Consider the following 16,247-nt stretch of genomic DNA (forward strand, 5'->3'; position numbering starts at 1 on the left):
CCAGGCCGGCCTTGAACTCACAGAGATCCGCCTGCCTCTGCCTCCTGAGTGCTGGGATTAAAGGCGTGTGCCACCACACCTTTCTTTTTTAAAAACATTTTTGTTTAGTTTTATTTTCTTTGTATGAGTGTTAAGCCTGCATGTATGTAACTGCACCTGTGTCATGCAGTGCCCTGCCCGTGGAGGACAGAAGAGGCTGTCAAATCTCCTGGAGTGGGAGTTATGGACAGTTGTTAGTTGCCATATGGGTGCTGGGATTTGAACCTGGGTCTTCTGCAAAAAACAGCCAGTGTTCTTAACTGTTGAGCCATCTCTCTAGCTCCCAGTCTCTGGGATTATTTAAGCAACACTGAAATTACTCAATTTTGTAGGTTTGGCAAATGGTTCTTTATTTGCATGTCATATGGTAGTTTGACTTTCTGTATTAAATGTTGTCAATTTGCCTTTTTCTCTAAAAGGTCACCTTTTAATTTATTGTGTAAAATTCCTTAGACAATTGAAAAACTGTTTTGTTCAATGGTGACTTCCCTTTTCATTCAAGTTTTCCTATTTGTGTTCCCCCTTTGTTCCTTAAATAAGTTAGCTGCTGGTTTATTTCACCAAGGTTCCCTACCAGGCCAAAGCATCAGCTTCCAAACTTCTTGGTTCTTTTTCTGTTAACTACCTTTTGTTTTTACCTTTACTAATTCCTTCCTCTGATTTCTTTTGGTTTGTTTCCTGATCCAATTTGGAAGATTATGGGTATCATTCTAAAACCATCACTGTGCCGCTGTAACTGCTATGAAGTATTAGGCCCTTCAGGCGTGTCCCTCAGGCTTGTTCTCATGGTCTGTGACGATGTTGATCTATTAACACTGGGGACTGACTACAATTCTGCTCAGTTGCTTTCATTCTTTTTCTTTTCTTTTCCAGGTTTTTAGGATGACGAGGACTCTAGGAAAGCTTTTCCAGCTTCACAGACCTAGGATCCCCCTTTCTATTTTCAGTGATTTAAATGATCCTGTGTGACTATACTTATGCATCTGTGTTTACTGGCCTTCCTTCCCAACATTTATTTTGGCTCTCTCTTTTGTCTCTTATACCTGCCCTGTCCAGTTTGGGTTCTAACTCTAGCAGTCTCTCCCTAGTGCTGCGCTTTGTGAGAGGTATGGAGTGTCAAGCTGGGCTGTCCTAGCATAACCACCACACTTACACTGCTTGATCACTCACCCGCACACTGAGAATGCAGAGCTCTTCCCAGTTTCAGTCTGTATTTTCAGAATGGCTCCACTGCCCACTGCAGTGAGAAAATGTGAGCAATGCCACAGTTCTCCAACTTGCAGGGCATCAGAGTCAGCTGCTTTCTTTCTACTTCCTCCACACGGATGGGAAATCTGTTCTTTTGCTTGTACTCTGAAGCTCACAGGGATACCCTGTCATCTAGTTTTGTAGACAGTGTTGGTATTCTTTTTTCTCTCAAGGGGATATTTTTTAAAAAACTATGCTGCTGCCAGCCAGTATCTTCCATCAGTTTAAAGTCTGTTGAGATCTCTATTGTAGAAAAGACATTTAAAAAATACTTTTATGATGGTACGAAACTATAATCAGGAATTTGCTGTATTCCAGAGGCTATGCTATACATATGTTATCTGCTTTATATGTATTATCTCATTTAATCTTCAATCAACTTAGTGAATTAAATTTTATTGTTTTCCTCATTTTATCAACAGGGGAACTAGGGTCTAAGATCATGCTGCTAAACTGGCAGATCAAGGAATTAAACCCCAAATAAGCTCACTTCAGATGACCTACTCTGTCTATCCAATATTATCAGGCCGAACAGTTTCAAATTCTGATCATTGTTAGCATACTTTACATATGAATTTACTTACAAATAACTATTTAAAACTATAACAGAAACAAGTATTATGGGTCAAATCTAAAAGCCACTATAGATGATAAATACTTCTTCCAGCTCTTCTTTAATAGTACTTCAAGAAAAGGGGAGGTTAGAGAGCAGGAATGGTGTTGAGAAACTCAACTTCTTGTTTCTCTTTTCTCCCTACTGCTAAAGGACAGATTATATGTGAGAAATATTGCCTATAATTTACTTTATTAATAAATTCTTTTCTTAGACACAACTAGGAAAAACTAGGAATAGTTTTTCCAGTTCATAATGGGTCAGTATTTTTTGGTTGGTAAGTTTCTACAAAACATGAACATTCACTGGTCCATAAAGTCTCACATGAAACTTTGCCTCTTAGAGTATATCAGTTAGAATCATTTGGTCATTAATACCTCTTTGCTAATAAATTATTCAAGGAGTTGGAAAATATAAGTTATTTTTATATTACATCTATGAATATATTTAACTATTTTTTTACTTTCTAACAACTGACAGCAATTCAGGGAAAACAATGTGGCCTTTTAAACAGTCCTAGAGCCATTTCACACATGATATTTCAATTCTTAATGTCTAAGAGATAGGAATGTTGTCATTTGCTAAGATTTAAACAGAAACAATGGGAACAGCTCTTGGGAGGATACATTGAAAGCTTTATTCTCTACCACTAGGTGTCTTTTTTTTTTTTTTTTTTTTTTTTTTTGGTCTTTTTGAGACAGGTTCTCTCTGTAGCCACAGCTGGTCTGGATTCACTATGGAGACCAGGCTGGCCTCAAATGCACAGAGATTTGCTTGCCTCTGCCTCCCAAGTGCTGGGATTAAAGGTGTGGGCTACTACACCTGGCTTATTTATTTCTAATTATGTTTTTGTTTGTTCTAGTGCCAGGGATCAAACCCAGGGTAACCAAGGGCCTGTGTGCACTAGCTACACTCCCAGCACTACTTTATTTTTTATTGAAAATAAAGTACAGTTGACTTTACAAACTCAAGTTTAAAAACTAAAGAATACCAACAGGAAATGAATTATGTTTTAGTCATATGCCAGGTTTCCTTTTGGAAGTATTATTTCAGGATATTTCCCTCTAATTTAGGAAATAAATGAAAATGCTATAGTATATAACCAGTTTTGACACTAATAATTTACATTTTATAAGGAAGTCTATAAACTAATAATACAACTTTTCTTTCTACTAACTTAAACCTAGTTCCTCTAGTGAAGAAATGTCCTTCTTGTCACTAAACAATTGATGCAATTTATTGGCAAGTTTATTGTTAACAAGGAATTTTTACATTATCTTCTTTATGGTTAGCTAGTTCATGGAATTAAGACAATAAAAACAATGAATAAGTAAAACCCTAGTTCTCACCATTTAAATGGTTGTACTACCCCTTAGGTAAAAATATAAAAATATAAATGACTATGTGTAACTACACTGCTGAATTTACTTTAGTGGTTCTGTATTTAAAGTTTTCCTGAAATTGAAAACATTAGAAAACTAACATAAGTTGAATATCACTTATTCAAAATGCTTGGAACCAAAAGTAATATTTTAGGATTTAGGTTTATGGTTTTTTTTTTTTTTTCTTTTCAGATTTTGGAATATTTGTATATATACATACCTTACAGATGAGACCCAAGTCTAAACATGAAATAGTTTGTTTCATATACACTTTATACAATTAGTTGAAAGTAGTTTTACATAATATTTATAGTGTCCCTGCAGTTGACTTGTGACCTGTCATGGGGGGTAAGGTGTGAATTTCATTTTTCATTTGTGTTATGTAGGCAATCAAAAAGTTTAGATTTTGGAACATTTCGGATACTGGGTTTTGAATTAGGGATGCTGACCCTGGTTGTCTGAAAATAAAGCAGCTAAATATAATGGTTGCAACACACTGAAAAAAAAGGAAGAAAAAAGAAAATATTCAATGGTTAAAAATAACTCAGTAATAAAAGTACAAGTATAATTTACAGTATCATGAATTCCAGGAAAATAAAACACTGAATGTCTCTTTTTTTTCCTAGATAATGAAGATTGTTTCCTTCCTTTAGCCCTACAAAAGGCAGCCAATGATTTGGATTAAAAAAAAAAAAAAAAAAAAAAAAAACCCATGTACTGGGAGGGAGTCATGTTGGGGGATATGGGAGAATTGGAGGAGGGAAATGGGACATCTAAATAAAGACACACAGCACAAAGCTTTCTCATTCATAATCACAGTTCAAGTACTTTCTCCTTAGTTCTACATAACAGTATCCTTAAAACAATCTTCCTTTAGAAAACTATAGTATTAGTTAAGCCTATTTATTCTTATAAACTTATTAATTTCATTTATATAGGTTATACAAGTCTAGTTGGCACACCATACTTAAGAATAACATAAAACAAGTCATTTAAAAAAAATTATGGGACCATCTGTTTTCAAATAATAGATAAAGCAATTTTGTCTTTTTACCATCAGCAGTCAAGATTTTTAAATGGTCACTAAATGCTCACCTGAAGATTATCAATGCTATATGAAGTGTAAACTTGTTCTGAAGATTTGTGTCCATTTTGTAAGACAGAACTTGTACTGGAGACTTTTAAAAAAGAAAGCCTACATACATACATACATACAATTTGCCTCAAAGAACTTCTTAGAAACCCAGTATAAACATGTAAGAGCCACAGCACTCAAAGATTTTCTTGAAACCTATACAAAGGTTACTGGCTCAAGACCACTTCCCAAAGTGTTAGCAGTATAGGCTTTGATTTTAGGACTCTACCCCTTAAAAAAAAAGCACACCTGGTTATACATGGCTTTTAACCTTGAGCTACAGTTATGCTACAAACCCCCTACTCCAGTCTAAAGTCAGTCAGGTGGAGATGTGGAAATTCTCTGAGCACTGTTTAGAGTCCTTGGTTTTCCAGCTTTGATGGAGATCTCGAAGACGTTCAGAAGTTCGTGTGCTTACATTCAGAGCAGGATGAACTTTGCAAATTCCACTTTCTTCCATTAGTGACAGTCCACAGATTCCAAAGTATGCATGCAAAGCATCTGCAAAGAAGGCATTTAAAAACCAAGATTAGCACTCTAACTTGTACATGCTAGAAAGTATCTACCAGCCCATCATTATATAAACAAATTAGGAAAATGCTAGCCTCTGAAATACTGTCTCAGTCTCAAACATCATTTAAAAAAAAATCAAAATAAAATATTTTAGCTAGATGTGGTAATACAGGCCTTTAATCCCAACAGAGGCAGAGGCAGAGGCAGAGGCAGAGGCAGAGGCAGAGGCAGAGGCAGGGGGCTCTCTGTGTTTGAGGCCCATCTGGTCTATATATCAAGTTCTAGGTCAGCCAGGGCTACACAGTGGGACCCTGTGTCCAAAAAAAAAAAAAAACCCCAAAACACAAAACAAAATCAAATATGTGATTAATGAAATTACTATTAACAAAGGAACACATAATCTTGTTCATATGGTTTTCCTACTCACATTCTCTAAGGATAAGAATAGCAATTAAGGCTGGAGAGATGGCTCAGCAGTTAAGAGCACCAGCTGCTCTTGCAGAGGACCCAAGTTCGGTTCCCAGCACCTACATGGTGGCTAACAACCATCCGTAAGTCCAGTTCCAGGCAATATGATGCCCTCTTACAGCCTCTGAAGGCATTACATGCACACAGTACACTTACATACAAGCAGGTACAACACTCACACACATAAAAATTTTAAAAAAGAATAGCAATAATTTAAAATACCTCAGTTTACTATAATATGCAGAAAGAAATTATATAATAAAGAAAACTTTTTCTTTCATTATAAATTTTTTTTTGTGGTGCTAAGGTTGAACCTGGAGCCTTTCAGATGCTTGGCATGCCCTCTGCCAAGGAGCTATAACCACAATCCTAGACAAAATTTATAAAAAGGAAAACAAGTTAACTTCTGAATCCAAGTAGCAGTATGCCTCGTCTTCCTACCCCAACTTTTGTTCTGACAGTTCCCAAACCATATACAACTACTGTGCTAAGTGAAAGAAATGAAACAGTACATCACGGAACACTGTACACTGCCATACTGAGTTCTATCTCCAGTGATGTCTAGAAATATCTGACTTGACAATAAACATAAATTCACTTTCTATTTGGTTATAGTAATGATCTATGCGCTGGCCCCACTACAGTTTCCCATCTGTAGGGACCTGCAAGCCGCTTCCATTAAAGCAGTAGCTGAAACGATGTGGCCTCTGCTTGCCTGAGAACCTTATATAGAGCTGTGAAGAGCTCAGAATCCTGCAGTTATGGGAACACTACAAAAACAGTTTTACAGCAGCCAAGAATTTTTTTCTATTTTTGAACTGGCCAGCATATATGACCTCAAGGGCTATTAAAAGTTCAAAATACCTTAGCAAGTCAAACTCATCAAGAGTTAAATGGCTCACTTTCCTCCAATTTTCAGACTACAGAAAAATGGATTTGTCCTGTTCCTCAGTTACCCTAAAATCACAACATGAACAAAGCAACATTAATCTTGATTTTTAGAAACCAGGAAACTTTTTGGGGGGGTGGGGGGGGAGAAGAAGGTGCAACAGAAAGGAGTATAATGTAGACCAAGAGCAGCATAAAATTGGATCCAGTGTAAAATCTGAATCTCTCCACCTGGAGCTACTGTTGCCTCAAAAGAATTTTTGCAGAAGACAAAGATTCAAACCACAAAACATTAAGATAAAATAAATAAAACCTCATCTGTAGGTGGTGATATATTAAAATCTTAGACATTGATATATTTGTTATGACAAAACATCACTCCTTTTCAAAGTATTCTCCATAAATGTACATAAACGTCTTCATGTCAAATCTGCTACTAGTCTTACTAAAACCAAGCTAATAAGTTAACTTGAAAACATTTTTGTTCAAGTAACTTTTCTAAAGGTTCTGTGTTTAGACCCTGTCACTTCAGTTCAGTTAACCATACACAAAGACTTTCTGAATTCTCTAGTATATAGGCTCCAAAGACACTGCACCTATAAAAAAGTATTACATCCAAATACTTATAAAAACATTAAAGTGAGCAACTGACGTCTCTAGGAAAAAGCTTCAAGAATTTTCTTTTAAAAACAGAACTGGAAACCTAGGCCTGTTGATGATACACACCTGTAATTCCAGCACTTGGATCAAGGGTTTCAGGTTAACTTGGGCTAAGTAAGCCCCTGTCTCAAAAAACTAAAACCAAACAAAACCCCACTACAGATATACAACCTCATGGTACTAGAAATACTCAAGTATATCTATATAAGAGATACTTTCCAAAAGACTGAAAGTCCCACATTCCCATTATTTGTCAAAACAGTGCCACAGACTGATTGGGGGGTGGGGGGGGGAAGGTACCAACCCCAAATAATTATCAGATTTCCTTTTCCTTTCTTCCTTCCTTTCTTTTTTTCTTTAAGCTGTTAATTCTAGTACTTGGGATGCAGAGGCAGGCAGATCTCTGTGATATTGAGGCCAGCCTGGTCTACATAGTGAGTTCCAGGTCAACTGGGGCTACAGGTCTTTTTGTCTCAAAAAGACCAAAAAAAAAAATATTTATTTATTTATTTTTGTTTTATGCCTATGAGTATTTTGCCAGCATGTATGTAAGTGTACTACATGTGTACAATGCCTGCAGAGGGCAGAAGAGGAAGCTGGATCCCCTGGAATTGGAGTTACAGGTGTTTGTCAGCTGCCATGTGGATGCTGGGAACCAAACCTGGGTCCTCTGCAAGATCAGCAAGTGCTCTTAACCACTAATCCATCTCTCCATCCCATGATGTCTTGAGACACAATTTAAATATATTTATAGCTATGTGTTATATATATCAACAATTTTAAATTATTATTTTGCTTTGGAAATTGATTTGTGAAAAGATACATTTGCTTGTGCCATTGAAAGCATTCTACATTTTCTCCAAGAAAACAAGTTTTACATAAGAAGGTAAAGGAAGACGTAATTATTCTTATTTTAAGCACACAAACATGACTTATGAGTCTCTTCTTTACATTTGACCCAAGTACACACTACAACCATGGCAGTTTTAGCACAGATGAACTGAACAGCACTCTCTAAACGGATAATAACGACTATGATTCTATTACAGTGCTATAACATGTAATTCTATACATCTAGTTGTATATATCAATAGCTAATCCTTTAATATGTTCATCAAACACACCAGTGCCATGAATTAATTAAGCAAACCTTTACATTGATTTTTATAGATTACTTTGCTAGAGTAAACTATAAATGGGGTGAATATAGGCTGGAGAAGGGTGCCAGAGACAGGAGAACTAAACTTTGGGTGACATTTATATGGTCTGGAGCTATTTGGTTCCTGAGTTTTAAGTAACAAATGATAAGAATTTAGAGATTAAAGTAGTTATCTAAAAAAGTTAACCAAATCTGCCAAAATTTAGAGGACAGAGTATAGGCAGCAAGGAACATCTATATTGAGAATGAGGTATTTGTAATAAATAACTTTATAAATAACATATTAGTATATGTTCATTGTACACAGTGATGAATTTCATTAGATATTGTCATTGATGTATATTATTTATTTTGTCCATATTCTCCACTCTATCCCCCCCCCTCCAAAGTAACAGACTCTTTTGCTTCAATGTCATATACATATAAATGATATAGGAGATATTTGTCTAAGCCTAATTTATTTTGCTTACTATGATGATCTCCAGTTGCATCATTTTCCAGCAACAACATAATTTCATTCTTTATGATTAAATAAAACTCGAGTAGGCAAATATACCACATATTCTTTACCATTAATCTGTTGACTGACACTTAGGATGATTCCCTAACCTGGCTACTGAAAATAGTCCTGCAGTAAACATGGTATTCAAGTAGTATGTTGTAAGTTGTTAGTCCTTTGGGCATATACCTGGGAGTGGTATAGCTGGGTCTATTCTTAGTTTCTTGAGGAACCTCCATTCTAATTTCAACAGCGATAGAATAATTTATATTCTCACCACCAGTGTTTAAGGACTCGCTTCTCCTGACACTCTTGCATTTGTTGTTTACTTATTGACAGCCATTCTAACTAGGATGAAATGAAATTTCAAGTTTTAAAATTTATACTTTTTTTTTTTTTTGTCTTTTTGAGACAGGAACTTACTATGTAGACCAGGCTGGCCTGGAACTCACAAAGATCCGCCTGCCTCTGCCTCCCAAGTGCTAGGATTAAAGGCGTACGCCACCACACACACCCGGCTAAAATTTATACTTTTAAATTTAATAGTTCTACATTTCTCTGATGGCTAAGGATGTTGAGCCTTTTTTCATATACTTATTTGCCATTTCTACTTCATCTTTTTTTTTTTTTTTTTTTTTTTTTTTTTTGGACAGGGTCTCCCTAGTTCCAGCCCACCTGGAAGTCACGATGTGGAGATGTGAAGCAGGGTGGCCTCCATCTCAGAGATTTGCCTACCTCTGCCTCCCAAGGGCTGGGATTAAAGTCGAGTACTAGCCACATCCAGTGTTCTATTTCACCTTTTAAGAACTCTGTTCATTTCACAGGTCCCTATTTATGGATTGGGTTGGTTGGGTTTTTGGTATTTAGGTTTCTGAATTTTTTATATAGTCTAGGTATTAATCTTCTGTCAGATGTATAGCTAGTAAAGATTTTTTCCCCATTCTGTGGGCTGTTTCTTCACTAAGCATAGAAGAAACAGTGAACACTGTTGCTTTGCTCCATAGAAGTTTTTTAATTTCATGGGGCCTGGTTCATCAATTCTTGGCATTATTTCCTGAGTGGCTGGGATCTTTATCAGAAAGTCCTATGAGAGCCTATGCCTATACATTTAAGTGTTTTTCCTCTAAGTTTTTCTCTAACAGTTTCAGTGTTTTAGGTTTATGTTAAGTCTTTGATCATTTTGAACTGATTTTTGTGCAGGCTAAGAGAGATGGATTTAGCTTTATTCTTCTACATGTGAATATCCTATTTCCCCCCACAACATTTGTTGAGCATTTGTCTTTTCTTCAATCTATGTTTTCGGCATTTTTGGCAAAAAGCAAGAGACTGTTAGTTGTGTGAGTTTATTTCTGGATTCTTTCTTACATCCCATTAATAACATGTATTTTTAAGATACTATCACCTTTTTGCTCCTACGGCTTTATAGTACAATTGAAATCAGGTGTTGGGATGCTTCTATTACTGTTCTTTTTGCTATATTTTCATATATTTTTTGCTATATTTTCATATGAATTTTTACTATATTTTCTTTTTTGTTATATTTTCATATGAAATTTTTTCTTATTTCTGTAAAGCATATCATTTGGAGTTTTGATGTGAATTGTACTGAATCTGTAGATTGCTTTTGGTAATGATATTAATTTTGCCAATCCATGCAAAAGGGAGGGCTTTCCATCTTCTAGAGTTGCCTTCAGTTTCTTTCTCAAGTGTTTTTAAAGTTTTCTTTTAGAAGACTTTCACTTTCTTTGTTAGGTTTATTCTATGGTGTTTTGTTGTTTTAATGACTAAGACTGTTTTCCCAATTTCTTTCTCAGCATGCCTGTTATTGGTATATAAGAAAACTACTGATTCATGTATATTTATTTTTGATTCTGCTACCTTACTGAAAGAGTTAATAATTAGTTCTAAGAGTTTTCTCTTTAGGGCTCATTCATATCAGATCATATTGTCTGCAAACAAAAAAAAAAATGACTTCTTCCTTTCCTATTTGCATCCTTTTTATTTCTCTTTTCTAACTGCTCTAGCTAAGACTTCAAGGACTATACTGAGAAATGCTCAAAGAAAAAACTCAAGTATAATGGTGGTTAAAGCTGTGTCATGTGCAGCCTTTATTATGTTCAGAGATGTTCCTTTACCATCCTTGCATTCCTAGAATGAAGTCTATTTGATTGTGGTAAATTTTTTTTCATTTATTTTATTTTTTATGTGTATGAGTGTATTGCCTCATGTGTTTAAGTGCACCCATGTAGTGCAATGCCCTCAGAGGTCAGAAGATGGTGTCGGATCCCCTGGAACTGGAGTTACAGACAGTTGTTAGCCACCATGTGGGTGTTCAGAATCGAACCCAGGTCCTTTCCAAGAGTAGTCAGTGCTCTTAACCACTGAGTCATCTCTCTAGTCCCCAATTTTTTTTCTTTAAAACTGTCTCTTTTATGTTAGGTTGGCCTCAAACTCATTGTACAGCCAAAGGCAACCCTGAATTGCTGATCTTCCTGCTTCCACTTTACAAGAGCTAGGATTACAAAAATGCACCATGACACCTAGTTATATGGTACTGGAGATAGGATCCAGGGCATCTTATGTGCTACATAAGCATCCTACCAAGTGAGGTGTATCCCCAGCCCTTTATAATGTGTGGTTGAATTCAGTTCAGGAGATTTTTTTTTTTTTTTTTTTAAACTTAACAATTTCTGAAGAGTAAGAACTTACTTCCCTTTAGGACCCAGTGTCCTGGTTAGCCCTACCAATTTGACATAACCTAAAGTGACTTGTGAAGAGGGTACTTCAACAGAGGAATTACCTAGCTCAGAATGGCCTGTGGGCATGTCTGTGGGGCACTGTTTTGATTGCTAATTGATGTAGAACACTCACAACACTCAAGGTTAGATCAAGTCAGAACTAATAACCCTGATGATTTTAGATGAGCCAATTGACTCCCTGTTTTGGATAGTACCAATTTATAACATCTGCCTTACTAACACATGAGGTAAAACACTGCTAGGTATTTGAGGAAAAAACTATACCAATATATCTTGACAATCCACTACTTCTTTTATACTACTCATACTGTACATCTACCGTAAATATAATTTTTCACTATTTATTTTGGGGGTGTAGGGGGGATGTGCCACAGCACACAGAGGACAGCTTGAGGGATTTGGCTTTCTCCTTCAACCATGTGTATCTTGGGAAATCAAAATAAGGTCATCAGGTTTGGTAGTGACACCTTTACACTAAGCCATCTTGCTGGCCCTTAAACCCAAAATTTTAAAAACGTTATTTAGGCCGGGCATGGTGGCACACACCTTTAATCCCAGCACTCGGGAGGCAGAGGCAGAGGCAGGCAGATCTCTTTGAGTTCAAGGCCAGCCTGGTTTACATAGTGAATTCCAGGACAGCTGGGGCTACAGGGAGACCCTGTTTCAAAAAGACCAAAAAAACACACATTATTTAATGTAACTTTAGAACTGTGACAATATTTTTTATCATACACAATTTCTGATAAAGACACTTAATGATTTAAGTCCTAAAACAAATGTTGCTCTAGATTCATACCCAAAATAATTACCTGGATGACTGTCTGGCCATTTGGCAAAGCCCCCTACAAGGCGATCTTGGGTGGATAAGATATAATTTCTATTCTTCTCAAAGTTGGTGTACTGGAAAATTTTCAGAAGCTGAAATGACAAAAATGAACAGACATAAAACTTCTTATTGGCCTTGGGTTCACATTTCAGGTATGAATCATTCAGGTAGGCTTTGTTCCCCTGTAGCCACAGCTGGCCTGAACCTCACTATGCAGACCAGACTGGCCTTGATCTCAGAGATCTGCCTGCCTCTGCCTCTAGAGTACTGGGATTAAAGGCATGTACTACCTCGCCTGGCTACAGAAAGGCTTTCTTTGGCCTTAGGCTCTCAGAGGAATCTCTGGAGTTTTGAGCACTTAAAATTAGCCAACTACAGGATCTTGTCTATTTTCTTACCAAGCTCATTAGTAGGAAGGCTTAACACTGTCAAATTGTGACTCCTAAAGAAATCTACAGATTCATTAAATAATTACTAAAATTCCAACAGCATTTTTTTTTTTTCCAAGAAATGGGAGTTAATCACTAAACTCATATGAAACTGCCAAGGGCCCCAACAGTCAGAACAACCTTGGAAAAGACGAAGCTGGAAGACTTTAACGCTTCTTTGGTTTGAAGCTTACTACAAAGCTATGTTTATAACACTCTGATACTGTTATATATGTCTGGCACAAGGAAAGACATATATAATAACAGAACAGATGAGAGTCCAGAAATAACCTTTACATATATGGCTAATTGGTTTTTGACAGGGGTACTGTGCTGGATAGCTTTAGTGTCAACTTGACACACCTGGGTTGAGGGAGCCTCCATTGGACTGGCCCCTGGCCATGTCTGTGAGGCATTTTCTTGATTATTGAGTCATGTGGGAGGGCCCAGCCCACTGTGGGTAGTGCCACCCCTGGGTAGGTGGGCCTGTGTTGAATAAGAAAGCAGGCTGAGCAGGGGCCAGGGGAGCAAGCCAGTAAGCAGCGTTCCTTCATGGCCTGTGCTCCAGCTCCTGTTTCCAGGTTCCTGCCCTGAGTTCCTACCTTGGGCTCCCCAATGAACTGTGACCTGGGAGATGTAAGCTGAATAAACCCTTTCCTCCCTAAGTTGGTATTGGTCAGAGTATTTTGTTACAGCAATGAAGAAACAGACTAGGATAGGTACTATGCTGGTTAGTACTATCAACTTGGCAGGATCTAGAATCACCTAGAAAACAAGTCTCTGGGCAAACCTGAGAGATTATGTAGATAAGGTTAAAAGAGCTAAGGAGACCCACCCATTGTGGGTGGCACCATTCCACAGGGTGGGGTCTTAGATGCAATAAAAAGGAGAAAATGAGCTGAGCATTCACTACTGTCTGCCTCCAGATGGATGCAATGTGAGCAGCCACTTCAAGTTCCTGCTGCTGTGACTTCCTATTCCAGTGAATGGGCTCCATTTCCTCCAACTGTATGATCTAGAATCACCTTATGGGCAAATCTCTGGGAATGTCTGTGAGGGATTATCTAGATTGGGTTAACTGAGGTAGAAAGACCCACCCTAAATGTGGGCAGCATTATTTCCCTGGGTTTTGGAATACATAAACAGGAGAAGGGTAGGTGAGCAACAACATACATTGCTTTCTCCTTCTAGACTATGGATGCAATCAACGAGACCAGCTGCCTCCTACTCCTATTGCCACACCTTCTCTACCAGGATGGATTCATCCCTAGAACTGTGAGCCAAAATAAACCTTTCCTTCTTCAAGTTGCTTCTGTCAGGTGTTTTGTCACAGCAATGAGACAGCTAGTATAAGGAGATACCCGGAAAGACAAATTAACAGAGACAGAGAGTAGAACAGTGAATACAAGAAAGAGGCTGGGGGGAGGGGACAATGAGAAGCTGGCTATTTTTCACAGGATCAGTTATGGATAGAACTGCTGGTGATAGTTATATACTATTTGGGATAGTCTTACTACTACTGAAATTACATACAAATGGTTAAGGTGATAAATATTATGCCAAAATTTACCACAATGAAAGACAAGGGAAAAACAAAAAATTGACAGGAACTTTACAATGGAAAAATTAGCTTGGCCAACTTACAGACTTGTGATCAATAAGAGACAGCAGATACTAGGTGTTCCTTGACGCCACACAACAGGAAGTATGCAACATCGCTGAATGGATACGCAATGCTGAAAGCAATTATGGCTCATTTTTCAGTTGTGATACTGATATAAAAGTTCCTTTTTTAAAAGTTATTTTCATATAGAAATGGTGCTGCAAGCAAAACAAAGCATTGCCTTCAAGTTCACACAGTGGAGGGAGCCTGTTTTGGGTTGACCAACATGGAGACTGGCTGATGGACACATGGGGATTCACTGTACCATTCTGTTTTGAATGTTTGAAATTTTTTTGTAGTAAAAAAAATACAGTGTATTTAGAAATGGCATTAGAAATAAACAGGGAGGCTACTGCTTTCATTTTAAACCAGACTCTTTAGTTATTACAACCCTATGTATGAATTTTAAGAGAAAAAGCCCAGAAAATGAAATATAGACTCCTTGTTATATTCCAGAATATCTGAACAAAGGGATGGATCCTTAAGATGACAGACATTTTAAGGCAGAAGAAACATATTTACCAGCTCAACAACTTTTTGTGGCATATTCAGCCAATTAAGTTTAGAAGTTTCAGACAAAACAAACTACTAAAAATAAAATGTATTTTCAGCAAATGCCTTATACTTATCTTTTAAATTCACTAACTTCCCATGTTTACTGGCATCACCATTAGATCGATCCCTATTCTACAAGGTCCATTTTTGGCTTTACACCCACAAAAACATAGTTACTTAACAAGTTCTATGCTATATAAGGTGTAAGCAGGTATAAAATCAAGTTCTGAACCAGGAGTGGTATTGTATGCTTTTAATCCCAACAGAGAGAGGCATGAGGATCTCTTTGAGTTCTAGGCCACCCTGGTCTACATCATACATTTCAGGCCAGCAAAGAATACACAGTGAGACCCTGTCCAAAACAAAAGCAAAACAAAAAACAAAATACAAAAAACAGAGAGAGAGAGAGAGAGAGAGAGAGAGAGAGAGAGAGAGAGAAAGAATCAAGTTCTGAACCACATAAGCTTTTTTGTTGTTGTTATTCTTTTTGAGACAGGGTTTTCCTGCAGCCCTAGCTGGCCTGGAACTTACTATGTAGACCAGGCTGGCCTTGATCTCACAGAGACTGACCTGCCACTGCTTCCTGAATGCTGGGACTAAAGGTGAGTACCATGACACATAAGCTTTTTAAAAACAGAAATTTTCGCTGGGATTGGTGGCTCATGCCTTTAATCCCAGCATTCAGGAAGCAGAGGCAGGCAGATCTCTGTGAGTTCCAGGCCAGCTTGGGCTACAGGGAGACCCTGTCTCAAAGACCAAAAATTAAATAAATAAACTCAAGTAGTGCAAAATTAAAAAAAAAAATCGAGTAACCTAAACTTAATAACACTTAATGCACAACATGACCGAGTCTTTCAGCACAGCTTTGTGAGCAAGGGAAATAGGTTTCTCATTTTTATGACTTCTCTTACCTTTAGAGTTGCTCCCACCCAAAAAGAGTAACAGGTGTCTACTGGCTTGTTAGGTCTTCCGTGATAGCCATTTTGCTGTCTCATTATACACCACCTCTTTATCCTGTTCAGTTCTTTTTCTGAAAAAACTTCTTCCAATTTGCCCATCAGGCACAGTGACGCAATGCCACAAAAAGTGGATCCTCCTGGTTAATCAAAACCACACAATATTATAAACTTCATTTAGATGTCTATGAATGCCTATGAAAGCAGTATCACGTGTTAGGGGGAATGGTAGACGCACAATCCTACAAAACAGTTAAGTAAAATTGAAATGACAACCTCAAAATACTAAACAATGAAGCCTCTCTATGTTAAAAATAAACCTGAACAGAACCTGAAGACACCTTAAAGCTGTAATAAACTTTTTTTTTTGACTTTTTGAGACAGGGTTTCCCTGTAGCTCCAGCTGGCTTGAAACTCAGTATGTAGACCAAGTTGACCCAAACTCACAGAGATCTG

The 16,247-nt window shown here is 37.3% G+C and overlaps 1 protein-coding gene across 1 annotated transcript in view; it reads right to left on the reverse strand.

Annotated features, from left to right (window-relative positions):
- Positions 1–4,054: 4,054 nt before the first annotated feature.
- Pggt1b (protein geranylgeranyltransferase type I subunit beta) overlaps positions 4,055–16,247 on the reverse strand; it is a 46,075-nt gene continuing 33,882 nt past the window's right edge. Inside the window, exons 7-9 of the mRNA XM_008825257.2 lie at positions 15,747–15,931; positions 12,173–12,281; positions 4,055–4,918 (exon numbers count right to left, since the gene is read on the reverse strand). Coding sequence (XP_008823479.1) covers positions 4,737–4,918; positions 12,173–12,281; positions 15,747–15,931 — 476 coding nt within the window. The 3' untranslated portion in view covers positions 4,055–4,736. The remainder of the gene's footprint in view (positions 4,919–12,172; positions 12,282–15,746; positions 15,932–16,247) is intronic.

The sequence above is a fragment of the Nannospalax galili genome, unplaced genomic scaffold, assembly GCF_000622305.1.
Source record: "Nannospalax galili isolate Female #2095 unplaced genomic scaffold, S.galili_v1.0 scaffold128, whole genome shotgun sequence".
Classification (NCBI taxonomy): Eukaryota; Metazoa; Chordata; class Mammalia; order Rodentia; family Spalacidae; genus Nannospalax; species Nannospalax galili.